A 24,174-nucleotide genomic window follows, 5' to 3' on the forward strand; every position below is an offset into this window, starting at 1 on the left:
AAAATGGTGCATCTCCATAGTGGTGAATGTTTTCAACGTGTACAACAATAACTTCCCGGTGGTAGCATTAGACGATTATTGACCTACATATCAAGGAGACATAATTTGGCACAGCGAAAATATACGATAGAAGAAAAATGATTGTCCCAACAACACGCGAATTAGAAGAGAAACGAATACAACTCATAAAATGGTAAAATTATGTGGTATATGTCGACAACCCGAAGACAATCAGACAAATTGTCCTAATGTTAGAGCAAGTTCTACATGATCATTTATTTCTTTTCTTTAAATTTTTGTAACCTTGATATTTATAATACATATAGCAACTTTTGGTTACATAAAAAATAACATAAACACCCTTAAAACAAACAATTTTTGCACACAAACAACACACAATATATCATACCAAGATAAATACGCACAAAACAACAACACAAACAACATATAAAAGAGACTTAAGACCACAACATGTCTAAGAGATTATAAAAATCAAAACAATGTCATCTGCTGCAGACATCATATCCATAACATCAGTGTCATCTTTAACTCGCACTCACATACGATGCATAACATTATTGTCATATACAATTGAGATGTACGAAACAAACCTCTTGATACTTTTAATTCTTTCCTCATATTAATCTCTTCATCTAACCAACTTTTCAAACTCCTTTCAAGATGCTCGAAAATTTGGATGTTACAAAAAATATTTTTATCAGAGATTTTGTTGCCGAATAACATACATGCACATGTCTTTTAGCAATCATGATAGATCTACTAAAAAATAAAATAATAATTTAAAATGAGGTGTGAAGTGAGATTTTTTTTTAAAATCTAAATTATTTTAAAAATAAATTTTAAAAAAATGGATTATTCAGATACAAAATTCAATATATATATATATATATATATATATATATATATATATATATATATATATATATATATATATATATATAAACTTCATCATCATATTTTAAATTTCAAAAACTTCATTTCTTTTTTTGTCCATATATGAAAAACTTCACCTTAATATGTATCCACCACTCTTGAAAGTTTACAAGTGAAGGAGCCTCCGGAACCAAAAGATAAGATGGGTTTCGTGGCGGTGGCGCCAGTGTCGTTCCCCGGAAGCCGCCATAACCTCGCCGTTCCAGATATTGCAACCGCACTTTCCATATCACTCAACAAGTACGCGTTTGGTTGGCATCGTCAGAGTTCACACAACAGTAGTAACTATGCACTCACCGGCGAAACTGCCTTGTCAACAACCGATGCAGGAAACTTAACCGCTACATCTTCTTCTTCCAATAGGTACATTCACTTTCACTTTCTTTCCGCATCTTACACTTTTTCTTATATACTGATACTTGCTTTTTCTTTAAGCTACCCGAAGTATGATCGATTGCTTCCATGTCCTACACACAAATTTCCACCAAGAATTGAACATTTGGTTGTTTCAGAAGGAGGACCTGTTCTAGAATACATTTGCAAAGCTTTGGATCTTCCTCATTTGTAAGTGCGAAAAATTGGATTTAAGACTAAACTCTGTTCGGATAAACAGCTTAATTTGCAGCTTATAGTATAAGCACTTATGAATAATCTATTTCTACTACACAAGTTAAAATAAAGTTAAGTTGTTTTTCATATAAGCTATTGTCTTGAACTTATAGAAATAAGCCGGAAATAACTCAAGTATATGCCATAAGTTGTTTTCATAAATTCTTGCAGTCTTTTAACTTACAAGTGCTTCTTATGCTAGTAGATAAGTTCAAATAAGCTAATCTAAATAGGCTCAAGTTTTACTTTGTGAAGGTTTGTTGCAGATCTGATTCAATTTGGAGCTGTATATTTCGCTCTTGTATCTCCGGAGCCTCCTTCTACTGCTACTGCAGAGCATATTAGAATTTTCAAAGAAGTAACAGAACCATTGGTTCTGCAAAAAAGAGCTTCCATCAAAGGAAAAACTATAAGAGAAGCCCAGAAAACTTTCCGTGTTACTGATGTGAATCAGTTTGTTGAACCAGGAACTTATCTGCGAGTGCACATGCATCCCAAGCGTTTTCCTAGGTAAAGTAGAATGTTTCTCGGAAATTGAAATTGCATTTTTGTTCTTATAGAGCCATGATATGATTATGTTATACTTTAAATCTATTTTTAGATGCTATGAGATTGACTGGAGATCAAGGATCATAGCTCTGGAGGAATCGTATGTGGTTTTGGATAAACCTGCTGGTACTTCAGTATGTAATCAATCCTACTCTATGAACTGAGAAAAAGTTATTAATCCCCATATAGGATTCTTATAGAATTGTTATTAAATCCTGGATTGAAGTCAACAGTGCTAAGTCCTGTAGTTTTGGTATCCAATGGCAATTTCTACACCGAGAGAGTGAAAATTGTTATCTGAATTCGGCTGATTGGTTTTTATCATGCACTCAATCTAACAGGTTTCGTAAATACCTGTCCATGTATTTCAATATCTTCCCTCTCTATCCTTCTTGATTTCATGGTAACTTTAGCATAATCTTGATTGAGTTTTGACAAAATTAAAAAGCTGAAAATTAAGTTTTCTATGGTGAGTTAATGTTTAGGGGATGGTTAGTAAGTGGCAAAGAACAAGGGTGGAAATGTAGTAAGTTGAGGTTCTATTTATCTTTGCTAGGGAAGAGTAGTATCTATTAGAATATCGAAGTTTGTTGGATTCTAGTGGAGATTCAAGCAAATAGGACCAGGAATGCCATTTTGATGGAAAGGATGTTCAGTGCTTGCTTCTTGTCAAATCAGATAAGGTTGGTGTCCTGTAGATTTTTTTAGGAAATAGCATGAGATGTGAGAAGAAAATAAACCAAAGTTGCACATCCAGGTTTCTTTAATTATCACCTAACTGAGAAGAGGAATTCATCGGAAAAACACACCAATCTGAATGAAAACACTGCCATTGTTTTAAATATAATCCCTATAATTTTATGAAAAGTATAATTGAATCTATTAGGATAGAAGCTATCTAACATAGTATGGAAAACGTGAGCTTTAAATTAAAATCTAAAACGCTTAAACAACCCAACTCCCAGGTCATATATGACCCACAGTCTGGTCTTTCAAAAAGTATTGCAAAATTTACTCAAACACGCCTAATTGAAATAAAAGCATCCGTTATAATTCCTAATTAGACCCCGGAATCTCTTCACCATTGTCTTGAAAGGTTGTATCCATATCTAACATTATTGTTTCTATCTTAACAAAGTAGGTGAGATTTATAATGAGTATTCTGATTCCTAATGCCAGATTCCTCCATCTTTTGATAGGCGTTGGGCTCCATTAACTTGTAGTCCTTATCAAGTAATAATGGTTTTGTAAAGCACTGTTAAGTTTAGCTATAGCAACCTCAAGAATGATCATTTGTTGGCTTGATGCTCAGTAGGTGGAGAAAATATGAGCAGTGGCTATGAAGGATGCTTACTAGATTTGAATGAGACATAGCATTAGATTTCTATTTCAGGGTGTCAGTAATTTAATATTCTGTATGACTTGTATTGAAATTATCTACATTATTAATTGCTCCCTCCGTCTCACAGAATATGTCATTCTAGCCCAAAAATTTGTCCCAATTTATATGTCGTTTTACAATAGAGCAATGCTATAGCCTATATGTCACAAACCCTTTGTTCGTGAAATTACACGGTGCACCATTTTGGTTCAAAACCATCCTCAAAACTGTACTTTCAAATTTGGCGGAAGACAGGTTCAGTATTGGTGTTAATGGCCGGTCACAAATATTGCCGTGGTGATGCATTCACGATGTTTGATGTTGGGACGTTTAGCACTTTCCTTTACAATATCAATAAAGCATTTATGTTTTTTTTATATCTATTATTCTTTTTTTTTACTCTTCTATTTCTCTTTCCCATAACATTTAAATTAAGTCACCATTCCCCTCTCATGCAAAATTAACTACATTTCTTAACTTGTGTGTCAAGTGATTGCCTAAAGTTTTTGTGCAATGTATTATTTTCTAAATTTGGTTAGGTGGGTGAAACTATCGGCAACATTGAAGAAAGTTGTGCAACCTTTGCAACTCGTGCCTTGGGATTAACAATCCCTTTGATGACTACTCATCAGATTGATAATTGCACGGAAGGCTGGTAACGTGTTTATGTTAAAATATAAAACTAGTGTTGCTTGTCATTCTGGCTGCGATAGATAATGTAATAGACTGTTATTTGCGTGCAGCGTAGTATTGGCTAGGAATAAAGAGTATTGCTCCATCTTTCATTCCAAAATCCGGGTAACTCTTGATGTCATTTCATAGCTTATACTAGAACAATCTTGTATTTATAAAATCACATTGGCACAAGGCATGAGCTGATTGATCTTCGTCATGAGACGGGGTTTAGTTCTTTGAAAATGTTCATTTCGCTTTTGCTCCAAGTGAATGTGCAAAATAATTTTATCTGTTATGTTGTTCATATGTTAATTCATATTGGCTGAACACTAAATTATTTTTTTTCAGGAGAGAAAAGTGAAGAAGATCTATCTTGCTCTTGCAGCTTCTCCTTTACCAATTGGAATCATTAAGCACTATATGCGTCCTATTAACATGGCTCCTCGACTTGTTTCTGAAGGTAACTACACAAATTGGAATGCTTAGCAAAGATTGTTTGAGAACCTTGAAATGAAATAGTGAAATAAGTGTACTTTCAATGATTATGTATTATAAGCAACTTCTGGGGAGAGCCAACTCCATGCCTCATGGTATTAGTGGCTCAGAAGTATTGGGAATTTATGTATATATAGTGAGCTGTTGCCTTGTTTCGAGAGTTGACTTTGGCCCAATCCTTTCCTCCTTAGTCAGAACTCTGTAAGAGACAGTTGGAGACAGCTGGCATACAGTTGTCATTATAGTTAGTTAGTTGTATCTAGCTATACTATAAATACACCAACATACTATAATTCTATCATAATTGAAATATACAAGATTCCAGTCTCAGATTCTCTCTCTTTCATTTACTTTCCATGCATCTCAGTTTCTAACAAAAGCATGACTTGTGACATTAGCTTTGCCTTTGTTTGATATTCAATATTCCACTCCCTGAAAAGAATAAAAGAAATAAAAGAAATGAGTTACTATAGAAGATAGAGTGACACACTTGGGAATAACATTTATTTTTATACTACATGAAGGAAATTGTGACATCATAAAGTTTTTAACCATATGATTTAGTTAGATGCATTAGCCAATATAGATATTAGCTACCTAATCAACTTATATCATTTTTATCTTCTTTGATTGGGTAGAATTTGAATAGGTGTTTGGCCAACCTAGTGTACTACAGCAACATGATGATTCAAAAGGCAAAGGCATTTCCATTGTAAAGTTAAACTTTAAAATGTTTGATTTGCTCTGCAGAGTAGGTTAAAGGTTTCAAGATAGTGTCTTGTTTTGCTGATTTAACCCCGTTAATTAAAGTGCAGATTTTATCAAGGGATGGCATATTTGTCAACTTGAGGTCTTGGAATGCAGAAAGATTCCCTGGCCCACTATTCTTGTTCAAGATGAATATTGTGTTGAAGACTGTGGGTGGCCCTCTCAAGATTACGCGTACGAGTGTAAAATCAACCTTCTGACTGGTCGAACTCATCAGGTCTGATAGCTGTACTTTTATGTATTGTTTGTATTTTTATTTTGTTAATTCTTAACACATTACAATAAATATGAATGATCAATTCAAAAAAATAATGAAAAGTAGTTGATTGATAATTCTTATCCTTAGATGAGCTGAAAAGTAGTTTACTTCCTACTTTGTTTTCTGTGTTTTCATATCACATGCCTTCATGAGCCGTAGCCGGTTAACCAGCTGCCTTTGCTAGTGAAGCAATCAGTCAGCTGCTACAAATCACCATTGTACAGACAAACTCTATTGTTCTAGCAATTTTTGGTTCTAATACTAGGCTATATTTGTCTTAACTGTCAAGTAGTGCTTCAATTTAAAAATATCTCCCCCTTCATTTGTTTTATGGAATTTATATCTTCTATGGTACCAACCAATTGAACGTTCAGATTCTTTTATATGAATGGTATTGAACGTCCTAATACCCTTTTACATTCACTCCCACCCTCATGTCTTTAGGTCCACATGTTTTGTCCATGATCTCTCTTCTGACCTTGATAAACTTTCGGGTCGATCACTCAAGCACGTCACGTTCTTCCTCGGTTATCATCAGTATCAAAACGACTATTGTTGTAACTCTCGTACTCTTCGACGACACCTCATTCCGGTCAATGTTATCTTTTATAAGTCTGTCCATTACTTTGAGTTGATCCTCGTACCTTTTTATCCTTAATCCCTCGTCGTTACCATCCCGCCTGTTGTTGTCCCTCTTGAGCCATTGGTGTTTATCGTCACTCAACCCTAGCGTGCATCTACCTCAATGTTGATATAGATGATATTGTCATAACTTGTATTCATCAGCAGAGCAAACTCCAGTTGAAACATCTCTTATAAATGCATATAATATGCTTTCAATGGTTAAATTTATAATGAATAAACAAAGAAAGTTTCCTTATTTCTTTTATCTGATTATCTTTTAGGAAGACAGAACTAGCGTTTTTATTGATACAGTGACTTTAATTTTAATGCAGATCCGAGCTCAATTTGCTGCTTGTAAGGCACCAATAATTGGTGATTCTATGTATATGCATGCTGCAATTGCAGAGATGACTAACCCTGGACTTAATCCATTTGGAAAATACAAGAGAGATTTCATTAGTGAGAGTGAAAAAGAAACAGCTGAAGTAAATTGGATTGCACAACATGGTAAAGAGCCTAGGGTTGCAATTGGCCTTCAAGCTTGTCAAATTTCATGGGATGAGGATGAACACATTTACAAAGCGGGTTTGCCTTGGTGGAGGCGTTAAAAGGCCAGAAATGTGCTCGAGTTGAGAATATGACTCAACTCCAAAGTTATGTTATAGTTTTGCCTCAGTTGAGTGAGTGCCAATGCCATTGCCATTCACGTTGGAAACATCCTGATTCAGTGTTACAACTGAATTGTATGCCTGACTTATATGCTAGTTTGTCCTTTTTGCAGCAAGAATGCAAAATTTCCCGACAATGGTAGAGGAATGCAGTGATCAGGTTGTGCCAGTTTGAAACCACAAACGGGAAAAAGAGGAGCTTCATCGGGGGATGGTGCATGCTGTCACATACCAGTGAGTCTTGAGCATCTTTTTCTATTTTAATCAACTCTAAATAGGTAAGCTAGAAGATGATAGATTATTATTTTAATCATGTATATTTACTTATAATTGAGAAAATGTCACAGTATTAGAAACTTAGCTGATTAGAATGTGGGATTAATACCTTGAGCTCTCGTTGTCAGTTTAACTTTTCCTGTTCTTTTGTTTAATGAACTTCAGACTATTATTACATGTTATTTACTGTTTAATATTTACGATACTCTTTTTTAAACGGATGAATGAATGTTAATGGTTCTAAACTTGTAAGTAAGTTGATTGAATTGTTGTTGTTGACAAACTCTTTGTTAACACATATCTGTCAGCTGGCATCCAAAAGAAATGTAGGTTATGTTCGACTTTTCTTTGATAAAATGCTGATTAATTTTAATGTGTTTTGTCCTATTATGTTGAATAATATTATTTGCAATAATAATAATAATGATCGATTTATTATTGCAAATCAATTTCATATGGTTAGGATCGGTCCGAACTTTTAAAAGGTGCAGGATAAATAATAAAAACGAACCCTTGATAAAAAACCGAACAATTAATCAAAAGATTTAGTTAAATAATATTAATATTTTTAATTTTTTAATACGGATTAATTACTATGCATCAGTATAAAAAGTTTTACATGGTCGATTCATCACCATCCGCTGTTTGCATTATTTTATAGGTTTTTAAAATAAAAGTCAAACTTGTTCTAATATCCAATGTCTATGATTAACTGATTCTGTAAAATTCTTTTACATTATCAATGTATTTCAATTAAATTCTTTTTAATATATTATTATAAAATAAATATGATAATATATCTTTTTATAAAAAAACCACCAATAATTTGAATTAAGTTTGTCCACCGCTTTCTTCTTATCTCCGTATTAGGAGAGTGGAAGTTGTTAGTAGTAATTAAATAAAGATACGTTTTTTTTGTTGTTGTCAGGGTTACATAAACACAAGTTAACATCAAAATATTTTCATATTTTTCAATGGGTTTTAATTGTGCGATTAAGATATCTCTTACATAATTATCAAAAAATATCTTGGCTGAAATTTAATCATACAACTATTATTTTTCGTAATTTTTTCGTATAAAATTTGTTTAATTATCGAGTTTTTGTTATATCTTAGAGCTATTAGATCAATTATATCCAAGACTGTCTCAAGCAATTTTAAAAACGACATTTAATAACAAATACCACAAAGAGTTCAAAAACAATAATCTTTTATTAATTTTATAAATACTTATAAATAAATAATCATCTTCTCTCACAAAGTTATATTTATGAAACTTTGATAAACTCTTAAAATTTATTGTAATTGATGTAGTAGTATGAAAAAATTTGAATTAATTAAAAAATTATAAAATAAAATTTAACAATATATATTTTTTATAGAATAAAATCACACCATTAATGATTATATAATTATATGATATTTCTTAGCCTAAAAACTTATTAATAAATAATTTAGTCATATAATAAACCTTTAAATATTTAATCACAAAATATATTTTTTTAAAAATTTATATTAAAGAAATAAAATCAAAAAGGTTAATGAAACTAATATTATATATATATATATATATAATATATATATATATATATATATATATATAATATATATATATATATATATATATATATATTATATATATATATATATATATATATATATATATATATATATATATATATATATAATAAAAAGTAGTAGATAATAATGAATTTATTTAGTTGAGTTGATAATGTATATGTATGTATTTCTCGAGGTAGTGTGCACAGGTAAATGTTCTAAGTAGTTTTGCCATTTTATGCAAATAACTAATTAAAAGTAAAAACAAGCTTCAAGGCTTGGCCGAAAGCAAAACACTCTTGTGTGTCATAACTCTAAATTTTGATCCGGTGCTTCATCAAACAATTATACTTTGTTTCTTACTCCTTCAAACAATTAGGTTTTCACTTAAGAAGGTACAATAATCTAAAGTAAATTTTATATCACTCATTGAAGCTAATAATCAACATCAATGTAAGATTTCATACTTAGACTTCCACCTCTTTTGAACAAAGTCTTATCTCCGGGGATGATTTTGAGGTATTGTAGAACACGTTCTATAACTTACAAGTGTCTCTCCATTGGATCATGCATACATTAGTTGGTCACACTAATTGCACATGTCAAATCTAGTATAGTATGCCAAGCAAATTAACTTTCTGTTGGAACAATATTTGTTCATACCCTTAAAAGGTTTTGGTGATAACAAAGTATTTAAAGAACAATAGAGTTTGCTAATAGTTGTTCAAATGTGCAGGTTCTGAAGTCAAACTATATCAAAGTTTTAAGCCTATCAAAAGACTCAGTTCCACAAAGAAGTGACTCAGATTCTGATTGATCAGAATCTGTAGTAGTTCATCAGCATCTGAATCAGACTCTGGTCTCGACCTAACGTCTGACGACAACTCAAATTCTGAAAGGCTGAAGGGCATCTAATCCGTACATTGTACCAAAGTAGTATTGTCTTATTAAAGCCCCATATTTATGGACAAAGTTAACTAGGGTTTCGTCTTACAAGGCTCAGGAAATAGAGATGTGACATCTTCAGTCTGTTCTACATTTTGGTAGATACCTAGTACTTTGAAAGATGCTGAGAGCATTACTATTATTTATTGGACAAAGCTTCCGACCAAATGCTAATCTCCAACGTCTCTTTTGGCACACTTCTTCACTAAGTCTGCTCGTTATTTTCATATCCTCCAACGACTATTTTCCCGGTCCTATAAAAGGAAGTTCAAGGATATGAAGAAGCGTGTGGAAATGTTGGTCAAGTTGATCAATATGGGTTCGTTGACTATTTTTGAAAACTCTGAAAGTGCTAAAGATTCAAATACTGTGGAAGTCTTTGAATAAGTTGTCAACATAATCAGACAACACAAAAAGGATTATATACAACCAATAACACTTTTGTATATCTATTAACTTGTACAATAGGGCCTTAAGATTTCTTATATTTGTTTATCTTAAAAATCTTAAAGACATCAGAATATGTGTTGTAACTATGCACCACTGATAAGAGTATCAAGTGCATTTGTATTTACTATCATAAGTTGTTGTCTAGAATTTGTAAAAGTCTCAGACTTAGTGTTTGAGCAAGCAAAGTCTTTTGTTGGGTGCTTGAGCAAAGAAGTCTTGAACCGGGAGTTTAAGTAGGAAGTCTTGAGCAGTTGGCTTTAGTAAGGAAGCTCTTTCTGATGATTGAGCATTCAAGTCTCATGCTTGAGAACCGAGCAATGAAGTCTTAATCAGTGTGATTGAGCATTGAAGTCTCATGCTTGAGGGCAGAGCAGGAAGTCTCGATCTGGTATGATTGAGCAGGAAGTCTTGAACAAGTAGTTTAGGAAATGAAGTCTCTTGCTTGAGGGCTTGAGTAGAAGTATCTTTCTAGTTTGATTGAACAAAATGTAATTTGTTGATTATAGTGAAAATCTCTTGTGCTGCAAGGGGACTAGACTACTCTCAGATTGAAAAAAAAACAGGATATATCGTGTGTCTCTTTGTTTACTTCTGCTTTTACATTCTGCTGTGCAACAAACTCTGAAGTCAGACTCTGATCTGATTTAGACTGTTACTTGGATCAGAATCTGATCTTGACATCTTAGGTTATTAAACAGGTTTAAGAAAAAGAAGTAAACTTTCACATACACAATTCAAGCCCCCCTTCTTGTATATATTTTTTCACCTTCCGTTGGTATCAGAGTCTGGCCGTGCTTTTTCACTTAATAGTGTAACATAAAAGATTCATTGAGAAAAACTATCCAGTCAGTGCTTCATCTTTCAATGAAGTTTTCTTCATTAGTCAAAGAATGAAAACTACAAAAGATAAAGAAAGATTAGCTGAAGAAAGTCATGCTAACGTTATACTAAGTCCTTAAAATAAGCATATGACTTTTGAGGGGGTTCTTTCAAATTTCTTTGGATCAAGAAACTTGTTTCTACTCTAAGTCATTTGTTTTGTGAGTATGAAAGGATTTTTAATCTTTAAGACTGACTCGTGAGACAAGTGTACTTGTTGAAGAAATCAAGAAACATGTTTCTGCTTTAAGTCATTTGCTTTGTGAGTATGAAAGGATTCTTTAATTTTTAAGTCTGACTCGTGGAGAAAATGTGCTTGTTGCAAGAATAAAGGTTTAATCTTGACCTGCTTATTGAGGAAGAGCAAGATTAAGAACTTTTGCAGCTTGAATCAAAGACAACAACAAAATATCTTGCAAACAATTTCTCGTGTTTAAAAGGGAAGATGACTAGAAGATCTGCTACAACTGTAAAAAGCCTGGTCACTTCAGAAATGATTGTCTAGATCTACAAAAGGACAAATCCATTAAGGGAAACCTTCTGAAGGAAAGTTTCAAGATAAAGTTCAAGAAAAGTCTAATGGCGACATGGGATGAACTTGATGATGAATAAGATTCAGACAGAGAAGTTAAAGAAGCCAACCTTGCACTGATGGCTTACACACTCTCTAATTCATAATCTGAGTCAGGTTCTAGTTCAGAATCTGATGAGGAATATAAGGTACATTCTAACCTATCTTGTTTTGATCTTACTCATGATCTCATGAGTCGTTGTCAATATAAGGCAGGGCACATGAAGGTTGTTAAGAAACAACTTGATTTTCTTAAAGAATAATTGAAATCTTCTATAGAAAATGTTTAAACATTGGAAAGAAATCTAACTGCTCAAGCTAGATAGGATTCCAAGGAACCTTTAAATGAGCAAGATATGGCTCTCTAAGATTTCGTGACAATGGGTCTTAACAAAACTAAGCTTGCATCCATGATCTATGGAGAAAGCAAGAGCAAATAAGAAGGTTTGGGATTTCATGAAAAATGCTTTGATTCCAAAATCTTGACATGGAAGAACCTCTCAGAACCATCTTTTTCAAGCTATGCTAATAAAGGGCTTAACGACTATTTTGTGTCTTTTAAAGACTTAAGTCTTTTCTAAGAAATGGTTTCTGATCTTATTAAAAAGCTCGATTATGAATATGGAGTATCAAAGACTAATACTAATTAGAAGTAGCTTCATCAAAGTCTTGAACAATCTCTGATGACACGTGACTTCTGAAAAGCATCAGGCTCTGAGACTCAGGAAAGGAATAAGGATTTCTTATAACTCTAAAAATGAAAAATCCTTTTTGACACCTATTTTTCTAAAAATCCACATGTCTAAAAATTGTTATGCTAGTTATGAAGTTATCTGGGCAGAATCTCTAGAGTAGTAATGCTTTACTCTTTGGATTCTCCGTGACCTATTTCTCCTGTCATTTCTTACTTTTTCTCTATACCTGTTTATCTTACTTGTTGGTTTTCCAAAAGATTTTCTATGAATTATCTTTTCAAAATCTAGCTGTCTTAAATCTCTTTCTCTCTCGGTTATGCCTTTCCATTCCCTATCTAAACCAATCTCTCCCAGTCTAAGTTTTTCATGCTTATTTTACAATTTGTCTCTCAAACCTGGTTCACATAGTTGTGCAACCTTTCCCTATTTTTTTAAAAGCTCTTATCTCTTGCTCCTGTCCTAACCTGAGATGACCTCTAGCTCAAACCTTGGCGTGAAAAAACCAACTGGAGAGCATCAATGAAAGGATAGTCCTCCTTGAAGAATTGGGAGTCTTTGACTATGATCTTCTGCTCATCCTTCACTCGGGCATAAAGAAGGAAATTTCCTAAAGTACTTTTCAACCTCCTGAAGATAACATTACCTCTCCTTGAGATAAAGTTGCTCTTCATTCCTTCTGAGCGAGTTCTGAGTGAACTCTTCTCTCTACAAGGAACATTTGTAAATATGGATGAAGTTTCATTTAACCATGGGATGAAGAGTTGTCGGTGAAGATTATGTCATTTCGTAAGGATAGTCCAACTTTCTCTTCCTCCACTCAAGCTTTTCCAGTCTTCTTAACCTGCCTTAGACTTTTTTTATTTTTTTCTCGCGTCTTTGTTTTTCCAGTTCCTGTAATAATTTGTATCTCTTGAGATCCAATGCTTCAGATATGTTTATTGTTGTAAATTGTATGACTTTTTGTTGTACCCCAAAATTTTCCCTCTTCTTTTCAACCATATTTGGCTTGTGTTTTATCATCATATACATTCATGCATATCATTGGTTCTATGGTTATGGGAGCAAGGCATCTCTCTTGTAACCTTCTTCAAGCTTTAGAAGGAAGAGTTGTGACAATCAGTACAAAGAGGGTGAGATATCCTCAACTTCATGATCACTCAAGCTACAAGGATTTTCTTATGCCCTAAGACATCTCAATTGGTCCATTACTTCATCAGTTGATTGAGAATTGCAAGATATTGGAAGCTGATCACACTCTTTTATCTCTTGGTCCTTAAGCTAGGAGTGTTGATTATCTCAGTGAGTGGCATACCCATGAACCATTTTGAATCATATTCATCATGTTATTATGCAAGACATATTTTCTCAAAGGCATCTCCACTTTCCCTAGAGGAATCAAGGTTGTGGAGTTGTGCACTCATCTCTTGTCTTTTTCGACTAAAATTAGGGTTTGTGATAAAATCAATTTATTTATGACTTTTTGAGAAAGACTTGATTCCATGGTATTCTATGTGTCCCTAAGTATATATGTTTGGAAAATTGGCCATCAATTCTATTCAGAGGAAGTTCAATTGCTCAGATGATCAATGGTTTGATTCAATTGGGGAAAAGTCAATTGAGCAGGTTAAAAAAGTCAACTCTTAATCTTTTAGCCAAAATTAGGTTCCACAAGTTAAATATGGTCTATGGTTGAAATTTGATCAAGAAAAGTCAAGAGATCCGTCAAAAATCAAGAATTATGGAAAACTACCTAAATTGGAAATTAGGGTTATAGAAACTTGCTATTTTTGGCAAGTTTGGTGTTAATGAGCAACTACCTTCATGGCCAATGTTCTCAATGATCAAGACCCCCAAATCAAACTGGACTTAACATGAAATGTTTTCTCCTTTCTCCAAGCTTTAAGTATATACCAAGTTTGAAGCATTTGGATCATCATGGCTCGAGATATGGATATTGGAAGTTTGGTATTTCAAATTCATTCAATTATCCCAACACTTAGAAAATTTCTAAGTGTTCCAAGTCAGGATTTACAAGCATGTTCATGGCAGTTTTAAGGAATATTAGAGGCTCCATCTCAAGATGTTTTCAGCATAAAAATTATAGTGTCAAGTTTCCTTTTTCCAATGGTTCCAAGAACACCTCATTTGGTGAGCCACAACTCAAGATATCACCCTCTAAAGTCATGACCTTAAGTTGTTGATTTGGTTTTATACTTAGTGAAAATTTTGCTAAGTTTTTGATCATTTCAAGCAATCCACTTCATGCCCATATTTCATTTAGTTGTAAGCCTCATTTTGATCTGACCTCAACATAAGTGTTATAGATCACTTTCCCCTCTCCACTTTTCCTTCAATTTTTTTCTCATTTGGTAGATTAATAAAAAAGTTATTGACATGACAAGTTGGGACCTCAAGATCACTAAGTGACCTATAATTTGCATATCGGTATGCAGTTTCAAGCAGTCATTTTCGTGGCCATTTTTAAAGGGTCTTAAAGCCTTGTTTCAATTTTCCTACAACATGAAACTTGTTCTTCTCCTTTCCCTCTTTCCAAAAAGCCTTAGTTCATTCCATTTGGCCAAGAAACCATGGAGTTATGATGGCTTGGACATGCCTGATCCTTAATTTCCATTATCACACTTGTCATTGGTTTTGTGCATGATGTTATCATTTGTTTACAACATGGCTACTTCACACACAACACCTTATTTTCCTTTCCCTAAATGGCCTAAATAAACATTCTCCATACATATTCTTGCTCCTATACATTTTTCAAAGAAGAGATGTTTCAAACAAGCAAACATGTTGGGTCTGCCCTCCCTCACGTGCCAAGCCCATGCTGATGTTTTTCACCCATTTTTCTCATTCCAAAACGCAACAAGCATGACCAAAAAACATTCCAAAATGCAGCCTTGCACACCACTTCTCAATTTTTGCATAAACTTCCATTCATGCTCTCCAACGGTTCTTTCACATTGGCAAACATCACACCTCATCACAGATACAATATATAAGAGGTCCATGGCCTAATTTCGAGGGGGAGGCCATTGAAGAGAGAGAACCTGAATCTGCAACTTTGGAGCTTGAAAACTTTTTTTCATTTAGAAGCTTGCCCTCGCCATTTGTTCTACTTCATCTCTTCCTTTAGAAGAATACCAAGCTTTGTTAGAGGGATTTCTGAAGCTCCAACGAGTTCAAGAGGTAGTGGATCTTCTCCACTAGGTAAGTTTTTTCCCACTTCATCTCCTTTATTTTTGATTTACACATGCCATGAACAACTTGAATATGTTGCATGTAGTTGGTTTAACATGTTTGTTCTGATTGATTGTTTAAATATTGGATAATTGAGTTGCTGAAACTTTGTGAAAATAATGTGTTTTACTTGTCTTTCGTGCCAACTTTCTCCATGATTTATCCATCCTTTTAAGTTTTTCTTGACATGGTTGTATTGTACTCCATGAGATCTGCATCTTTGCTTTTGGTTTCATTTAATTTCATGAGCTTTGGATGAAGTTATGAATGGTTGAAGTTGCTGTATGGGATTACATGGGATTAGGGTTCATGTCGTGTTTCATTTTTGAACCGAGGTTGAAGATGAGGTGTGGAACGTTTTGATTGGTTGGCGCTTATTTTTGTCTTTTGTGACTTATTATATGTGACCGGTTGACACCAAGTCACATGTTTATTTTGGTTTATTTAAAAATGTCACGCCCTTGTTTATTCTGATTAAATGAAATAGACCATGGGCCTTGGATATTCTCTTTTTCCACCCCCCTGCTTTTGGCCCATGCGCGTGTTTCACCTAATTTCAGTTCATTTCCCATTTTACTTATACGTTCCCCCTTTCCATTTTCTCTTATTTAATTTTTATTTCTTTTGTTTTTATTTAAAATGCGTCCTTTTATCCAAAAATCCCCAAATAATTCAGGATTAATATTTGGCTTGTTATTTAGTTTTCCATATTTTTTATTTCCATTTTTGATTTATTTTAATATTTGTTTTGATTTTTTATATTTAAATGTGTTTAACTAGCCTAGTTTTATTTGTTAGGGTTTGATTTTGATCTTCCCATTTGAATTTTGATCCAATATTTTGTACACATGTAGACGCATGTATATAGGTCATTTGAGCTTCCATTTGTTGCTTTGGTTGTTTATTTTGAGTCATATTTGAACCTATTTTTGATTTTTTTTCTTTGTATGGTTACTTGTTTGTGCATAGCCTAAATGATCTAATTGTTTGAACAAATTTTACACATTATTTTGAGTATATCTTTGGGACACTTTGATTTTCTGACCTCATCTTGCTATGAATAATTTTTCATATTTTTTCTATACTCTTAACTATTTTTCTTGAATTATTCAAAGCATGCTTGTTTCTTTGGATACATTTTGCATTTAGTTGATTATTTTGGGATGCACTTGTGCAACCATATGGGATATCTTTCTTATTATTTCTTGACCTTTTCACCGTCATTTAGTAGCCCTAGATTCACTTATATGCACCATTTTAGATGCCTCTCATTGATGCTTCTTTGCTTGACTATCTTGAGTACTTCTTGCTTGCTTTGGAGACCATAGTTGGATTTTGTTTTGTGCATTCCAATTTGAATAATATGAGTCCATTGGAATTTATTTCCTCTTGTCTACACTTATGATTTCATTAGTCTTGGTATCCTTTTACCTTGCTCTTATGATTCTTTGAATGGTATTCCATTGCTATTCATCATGATGGCACATTAGGAGCTACATTCTTTTCTTTCTTGAACTAGTTTTGAGTTTGGTGGGTGGTGAAGCTCTTAGGAGCTTGGGATCCATCCTTGTGTATTTTGATATTGTTCCTATTTCATTTCTTCATGTATCAATTTCATTTTACATTTCCCTTTTACTTTGGTTGGACCAAGGACTCCTTGCTTGGATGATATCCATCCTGTGACTTGCTAGTTATGCATGGACTTTGATTTTGTTGGTTTATTGATGCCTCTTGAAGTTTAGAGGTTGTATGCTTTGGATAGGACTTCACTATTGTTCTATGACCCTATAAACACCTATCTCTTGACCCTTGTTTATCCCATTGCATTTTGATGAAGGATTCCTTTCCTAAGATGACATCTTTACTTATTTGACAAGATATTTGACTTTAATGTATGTGTGAAGTTTGAATGACTTCTCTTGTTACCCTTAAACCTCATATTAAGTTAACTTATTGCACAAGTCATACATATCTTGATGTCATGTGTATGCTTCTTTGTTTGTTTACTTCTTGCTTAAGCTCATTGGAGCTAGTGGGTTTGTTTGCCCATCTTTTGGCCTATTCTCTGAACATAGTTTGTGTAATTCATTCATGATGTTTGAAAGACTTGTATGTAGAGTTTAATATGTCATATACTTCTGACTTATGTGGTTTTACACCTTTCCTCCTTAATTTTTACTTCATCTATACTTATTTGGAGTTCATTAGCCTTTAGGAGCATGACTAGTTTGATTGAGATCACTACTTGTCTCAACCCTTGAGTATGCTTTGATATGATGCCTTTGTGATGTCTTGAGTTTCCTTATGTATTGGTGCTATGTTTTTGATATCATTTATCTACTATATCCTTTTCCATGTCTAATTGTCTACACACTTGTATTCATATCACTTTACAAATTTACATGAGGATTGTGCACTTTGATGCTTGAACCACATATGCATGACCTTTAGAAGTAAGACATGTCTTTATGTTTATTTGGATTTGGTGTTGCTGCTCATTTTGATTTGATAACTTGTCATTTGATTTAGTTATATTCACAACTTGCTTGAGCTTTATTTCCCTTTTCTATGACTAGTTTGATTGAGTAATTTCAAGAACTTTCTTCCCTCCCATGACTTGATATGGATTGCTTCAATCTTCCTTCCATGACTTGATATGGATTGCTTTGGCTTATTCTTTTCTTCCATAACTAGATATGGATTGTTGATCTGTCATTGTTCACCTTTTTCTCCCATGACTTGATACAAATTGCTTTTATTTCATTTATTCTTCCATAACTTGATATGGTATTGTATTATGTTGTTCCATGACTTGATATGGAACGCCATCTTCTTTTATATCTTCTCCTTGTATGGATAGCATGTTCCCCATAGGATTTCTTTGGTTAATTCTTGGTTAAGTTTGAACTAAAGTAGACCTTAGGATTGTTAACCAAGCATGATAACATTAGGTAGACCTCTGAATCCTTAACCCTAGGTTAATCTTTGCATATTAACTTAAGTAGATGATCCCCTTTTATCCTGAATTTTCCTTTCTCTTTTGCATTCATCCTAAAACAAGAAGCCATTTCTTAATCAAAATCCAAAAACATTCTAAATACTACTTGAACTCTTTCAACAATAAGAGAGAAGTACTCAGATACCTCCTGCCTTGGGTGGATCATTTGATGTATTCTTTCAACAAAAATACTCAACCAATCAAACTTCTTTTGCCACTTGGCTTTTCTTATGAAAATTTTCAATACGGGTGGCTACCCATAAAAAGCACCAATAAACCAAAACTTTTGAGAAGAACTACGGTGCTCTGATTCTTTATTGATACATAGGCATTGGGTTTCAAAACCTAAGTAAGCACAATAATAAAAACTTTATTTTTGTTTATAAATAATTCAATCCTTTTGCATGCATTCCCTTTTAGTCGGTAAGTTTTAGAATAAACATACCCTTTTGATTAGAACAACAAGATTGGATCCCGTAGAGTACTACAGATGTGAGGGGTGCTAATACCTTCCCCTTGCGTAATCGACTCCCTTACCCATCTCTAGGTTGCGAGACCATTAAATTCATTCTTTTATAGATTTACTCAATGATTCATTTCCCTATCTTGGGATAAATATCATTGGTGGTGACTCTGTTTTGTATGCGCATTTTTCAAGATGCGACACTTGTCAAACATTTCCAATCAATAAATGTATTGTGTAAGTTATTATATCAAAAATAGTACTTTTGTTTCAAGGTTGGATCATTTATGTATTTCTTCTTCTTTTGACTATTCCTTTGTAATTTTATTTTGCTTAAGACTTGTATCTTCTGATTCTTAGCTTAACTTGATGTATTCTTTCTTAGCCTCTGATTGTATAACCAAAACAATTTCTATGGTTAATTGGATGTATCAAATGAATCGAATTAAAAAAGAAATATCAAGTTAAAAGCGTTGTGTTTTTCTTTATGAATTCTGAACTTCTTAATCAATTTACATTAAAGGAAATAATTATGATTAAAAGGATGGCATGCAAAAATTAAAAGGGGAAAAGAACTTTATTGAATTAAAGGAATGATTATAAAAAACATGTTTATAACATTAATCCTAATCATCCCTAGATTTTCACACGTGGGAAAAGTTTCCCCAATCTAAATCCAATTCTTCTTTTTCATTTGAATCGAAATGAATCTGTTCTCTTAACCTTCTTCTTCTCTTGAACTTATTCTTCTTACTAATCTTCTTATGTGGCTTCAGTGCCTAAGGAAGAGAGGTTAAAAGAATTTCTTCAGAGGGTATGACCTCCTAATCAGAAGTTGCCTCAGAACTATAGGAGCCTGAAACAATGAGAGTAGTAGATTGCTCAAAAGTTGTATTCATCTTGAACCAGATGTATGTTAAGTGAATGTGGATTTGTGATTTGGTTGAACAAGTTGTGTGATTTTATAACAATTTTTTTGAAAGATCAAACACTTTACGTGTTTTAGTTTCTGATCTTTGAAATTCTCAAAGCCAATCACTAATTAAGCATGTCATATTGGATCATAATTACTTCTTGGAAACTGAAACAGTAGTGATTTACCATAAGAAGTAAATAATTTATTTAGTTAACTGTCTTTTCTTTCAGATTCTTAAAAAGGCTTTAAATTGTCTTCTTCTTTTAATTTTTTTAATCCTTTAAATTGGTTTTTAATTGTTTCAAAAAATTTAGTGTTTTAAATTCTTTCAAAATTATACGCATATAAATTGTTTTAAATTTTATTTTATTTTTCTTAGCTTTATTATTTTTTCTCTTTCTTTTAAAAATCTTTTTGATAATGACACAGGGAGAGAAAATGAATGGAGTATTTAAGAAGAGATTGATGCATTTCTAAAAGCATCATAACCTGAACAAAGCAATTTCTGCAGTTATAAGTTTTAAGTTATTTATATTTTTTAGTAATTTATCTTACTGAGCTTAAATGATAGATTTAGTTAATAAAGGCAGGACTTAGGAAAAGCTTACAAATCCCACCTTAATGAACTGTCAGACTAAGGGGAGCTTACAAACCTCAAACCTAAAGTCAGTTTGTTGAATAAAATTATAAGATTCCATTAACATAGATAAGGAGTTAAGGGGAGCTTGCAAACCTCGTCTTAATGAACTATCAGAATTAGGGGGAGCTTACAAACCCCATCTTAATGGATTGTCTAACTTAGGGGGAGCTTACAAACCTCAAACTCTGATGTTAGACTATATTAATTAAATCATCAACCATTATTCTTAAATATATTTGTTTGTCATCATAAAAAAAAGGGGGAGATTGTTGGAACAAGATTTGTTCATACCATTAAAATGTTTTGATGATAACAAAGTATTTAAAGAATAATAGGGTTTGCTAATAGTTGTTCAAGTGTGCAGGTTCTGAAGTCAAACTATATCAAAGTCTCAAGCCTATCAAAATACTTAGTTCTACAAACAAGTGACTCAAATTCTGATTGATCAGAATTTGTAGTAGTTCATCAGCATCTGAAGGAATCAGACTCTGAAGGTTCAAACTCTAGTATAGACCCAACTTCTGATGACAACTCAGATTCTGAAAGGCTGAAAGGCATATGATTCATACACTATACCAAAGTAGTCTTGTCTTATCAAAGCCCCAAGTTTTTGGATAAAGTCAACTAGGGTTTTGTTTTGCAAGGCTCAAGAAATAGAGGTGTAACATCTTCATACTGTTCAACCTTTTGGCAAATACCTATTACTTCAAAAGATGTTAAGAGTATTGCTATTGTTCAATAGGAAAAGCTTCAGACCAGATGCTAGTCTCCAACGTCTCTCTTGGCATACTTCTTGACTAAGGCAACTCGTTATGTTCAAATCCTCCAACGTCTATTTTCCTGGTCCTATAAAAGGAAGTTTAAGGATATGAAAAAGCGTGTGGAAATGTTGGTCAAGTTGATCAATATGGGTTTGTTGACTATTGTTGAAAACTCTGAAACTGCTAAAGATTCAAATACTGTGGAAGTCTTTGAATAAGTTGTCAACAAAACCATACAACACAAAAAGGATCTGATACAAGTAAGAACACTTTTTTATATCTGTTAGCTTGTACAATAGGGTCTTAAGATTTCTTATCTTTGTTTATCTTATAAATCTTAAAGACATCAGAATCTGTATTGTAACTATGCATCATTGATAAGAGTATCAAGTGCATTTGTATTTACTATCCTAAGTTGTTGTTTAGAATTTGTAAAAGTCTCAAACTTAAAGTTTGAGCAAGCAAAGTCCCCATCTGAGTGCTTAAGCAAATAAGTCTTGAACCGAGGGTTTAAGCAGGAAGTCTTGAGTAGTTGGCTTAAGCAAGGAAGTCTCTTTCTGATGATTAAGCATTGAAGACTAATGCTTAAGGGCAGAGCAAGGAAGTCTAGATCAATGTGATTGAGCATTAAAGTCTCATGCTTGATGGAATAACAATAAGTCTCGATCTGGTATGATTGAGCAATAAGTCTCTTTCCATGGGATTGGCCAGAAGTCCTAAATAAGTAGTTTATCCAAGAAAGTCTCTTGTGCTTGAGGGCTTGGGCATAAGTTTCTTTCTAGTTTAATTGAGAAAAATGTAATATGTCGATTGTAGTGGAAATCTATAATGCTGCAAGGGGACTGGACTACTCTCAGATTGGGAGGAACCAGGATATATCACATGTCTATTTGTTTACTTCTGCTTTTATATTCCATTGTGCAACAAACTTTGAAGTCAAACTCTGATCTAATTTAGACTCTTACTTGGATCATAATTTGAGGTTGACATCTTAGGTTCTGAAACAGGTTTAAGAAAAAGAAGTAAACTTTCACATACACAATTCAACCCCCCTTCTTGTGTATATTTTTCTCACCTTCACTTTCTTACTAATATTTGATACTGACTCTTGCTAACCTTGCTATTTTATTTCTTAAGGTTTATCCTATGATTTTGCTCAATGGAAATACTTGCCGGTTTAGATTCAAGTTTTACCATTTTCTGCAAAAGATCAGGCACCTATTTTCATTGAGAGATAAAAATACCTTGTTTTGAGTAGGCTACTGATGACAGTTAGTCATACTATGTTTTTACTGCATTTTTATTAGTATTATAAATATATTTTTAGTTAACATTATATGAAATAGAGCAAAATAATAACATAATTCAAAGTATTGTGAAAAAGATTGATTTGAGGCAAAATTATCCTAACCATATAAATTCTAAGGCAATTTATTAACAAAGTTATAATGACGAAGAAATGATAAGAATCGCACACAAGAAACAGAATAAAAATAAGAGAAATTGTAAATGAAATCAAAAACATGTCGCAACTATAAAGTAGAACATGACAATTTGAGCATGGAAAAAAGAAAATCCACACATGAAGAAAATGTATCACACCAAAGCCAAAGCAACACAATATTTAGCTACTGGAAAAATCACGACACTCACACAAATTTATAACCACGTGTTAAATACGATCATAAAATGTCACGTAAGAAACATTCCAAAAATCGCGGTGCTTCTTTATGGTAGAGCAGTATGTTTGTGCGTTTCAGTTTTATCCATGTGTAGTATTTTGATCATATATGAAGTTTTTGTGAAGTAAAGCCTCTCCAAATATTGGTTTTTATGAAGAAAACTTAGAAGACAATGCTCACAGAGAAAGAATGAAAAAAGCCTCATGGTCAAAGCTAAAACATCAAGTGCTATATCACTTTCAACGTTATGAAGACTAGCTTTGGAACCTAAATGTTTGATCATATATTTTTAAGGTACAAGTTGTAAATTCATTATGTTATACTATAATGCTCAAAAAATCATGTTGATTATTTCACATGTTGCATGCATTCATTTTTACTTCATATGGCATTGGTTTGGAACTATTTCTTAGCCTTTTTCAAAATCAAGCCAGGTGTAACCGGTTATACCATTTATGGTAACCGGTTACATGAACACATTTTTGAGTATTTTGGTTTGTAATATCAGGTGTAACCGGTTATACCATTTACGGTAACCAGTTACACATACGAAATTTTCAATTTTCAAGTTATATCTCTGCAGGTGTAACTAGTTACACTTATTGTATTAATCGGTTACCACTGAAGCAGTGACATTTTTTCACTCAAAATCCGATTCTAACGAACTTATTTTTACAATCGATTAGCATGACATCTTTTCATGACTACACGCACTTTCTGAAAGGTGTTATAGTAGTATAAATACCATACTTATTAGATTTTGTTTTCTTACCTCTTTCATTGCAATTTAAACTCATTACTCTCTCAAACTTTCAAATAAGTGTCTTGTGATACAAACTTTATGTGATACTTACTATATTAAACTTCATTCCATCATTTAAGTTTCAACATTATTTCTGAGCACTTGTATAATATCTTATGAATTGCTTACTTAAAAGAGAAGATCAATTCTAGCAATTGATCCATATCATCCAACTTCAACTTCTTGTATAAAAATTTAGAATAGTATGAATACCTTGTTGTCCAGGATTGTTGGAATCCAGAGAGTGAAAAAGAGAGTATCGTTCTCTTCTTTCACTTTGTAAAGATCATAAGGGGTTTGTC

The 24,174-nt window shown here is 33.0% G+C and overlaps 1 protein-coding gene across 3 annotated transcripts; it reads left to right on the forward strand.

Moving 5' to 3' along the window:
* The first annotated feature begins 994 nt into the window (after window positions 1–994).
* On the forward strand, window positions 995–7,427 carry LOC127132360 (RNA pseudouridine synthase 6, chloroplastic). Of its 3 annotated transcripts, none has more exons than XR_007806677.1 (10): window positions 995–1,317; window positions 1,390–1,518; window positions 1,819–2,073; window positions 2,165–2,246; window positions 4,033–4,148; window positions 4,237–4,291; window positions 4,517–4,628; window positions 5,479–5,648; window positions 6,647–6,994; window positions 7,080–7,427. XR_007806677.1 is itself a non-coding variant. In XM_051061303.1 (9 exons), the coding sequence occupies exons 1-9, from the start codon at window positions 1,097–1,099 to the stop codon at window positions 6,920–6,922; spliced, it is 1,416 nt and encodes a 471-aa protein (XP_050917260.1). In that variant the 5' UTR covers window positions 995–1,096; the 3' UTR covers window positions 6,923–7,427. The 3 variants fall into 3 exon arrangements, 1 of the variants encoding a protein (XP_050917260.1); XR_007806676.1 differs by having other exon boundaries at window positions 7,096–7,427; XM_051061303.1 differs by having other exon boundaries at window positions 6,647–7,427.
* The last annotated feature ends 16,747 nt before the right edge of the window (window positions 7,428–24,174 follow it).

The sequence above is a fragment of the Lathyrus oleraceus genome, chromosome 3 (assembly GCF_024323335.1).
Source record: "Lathyrus oleraceus cultivar Zhongwan6 chromosome 3, CAAS_Psat_ZW6_1.0, whole genome shotgun sequence".
Lineage (NCBI taxonomy): Eukaryota > Viridiplantae > Streptophyta > Magnoliopsida > Fabales > Fabaceae > Lathyrus > Lathyrus oleraceus.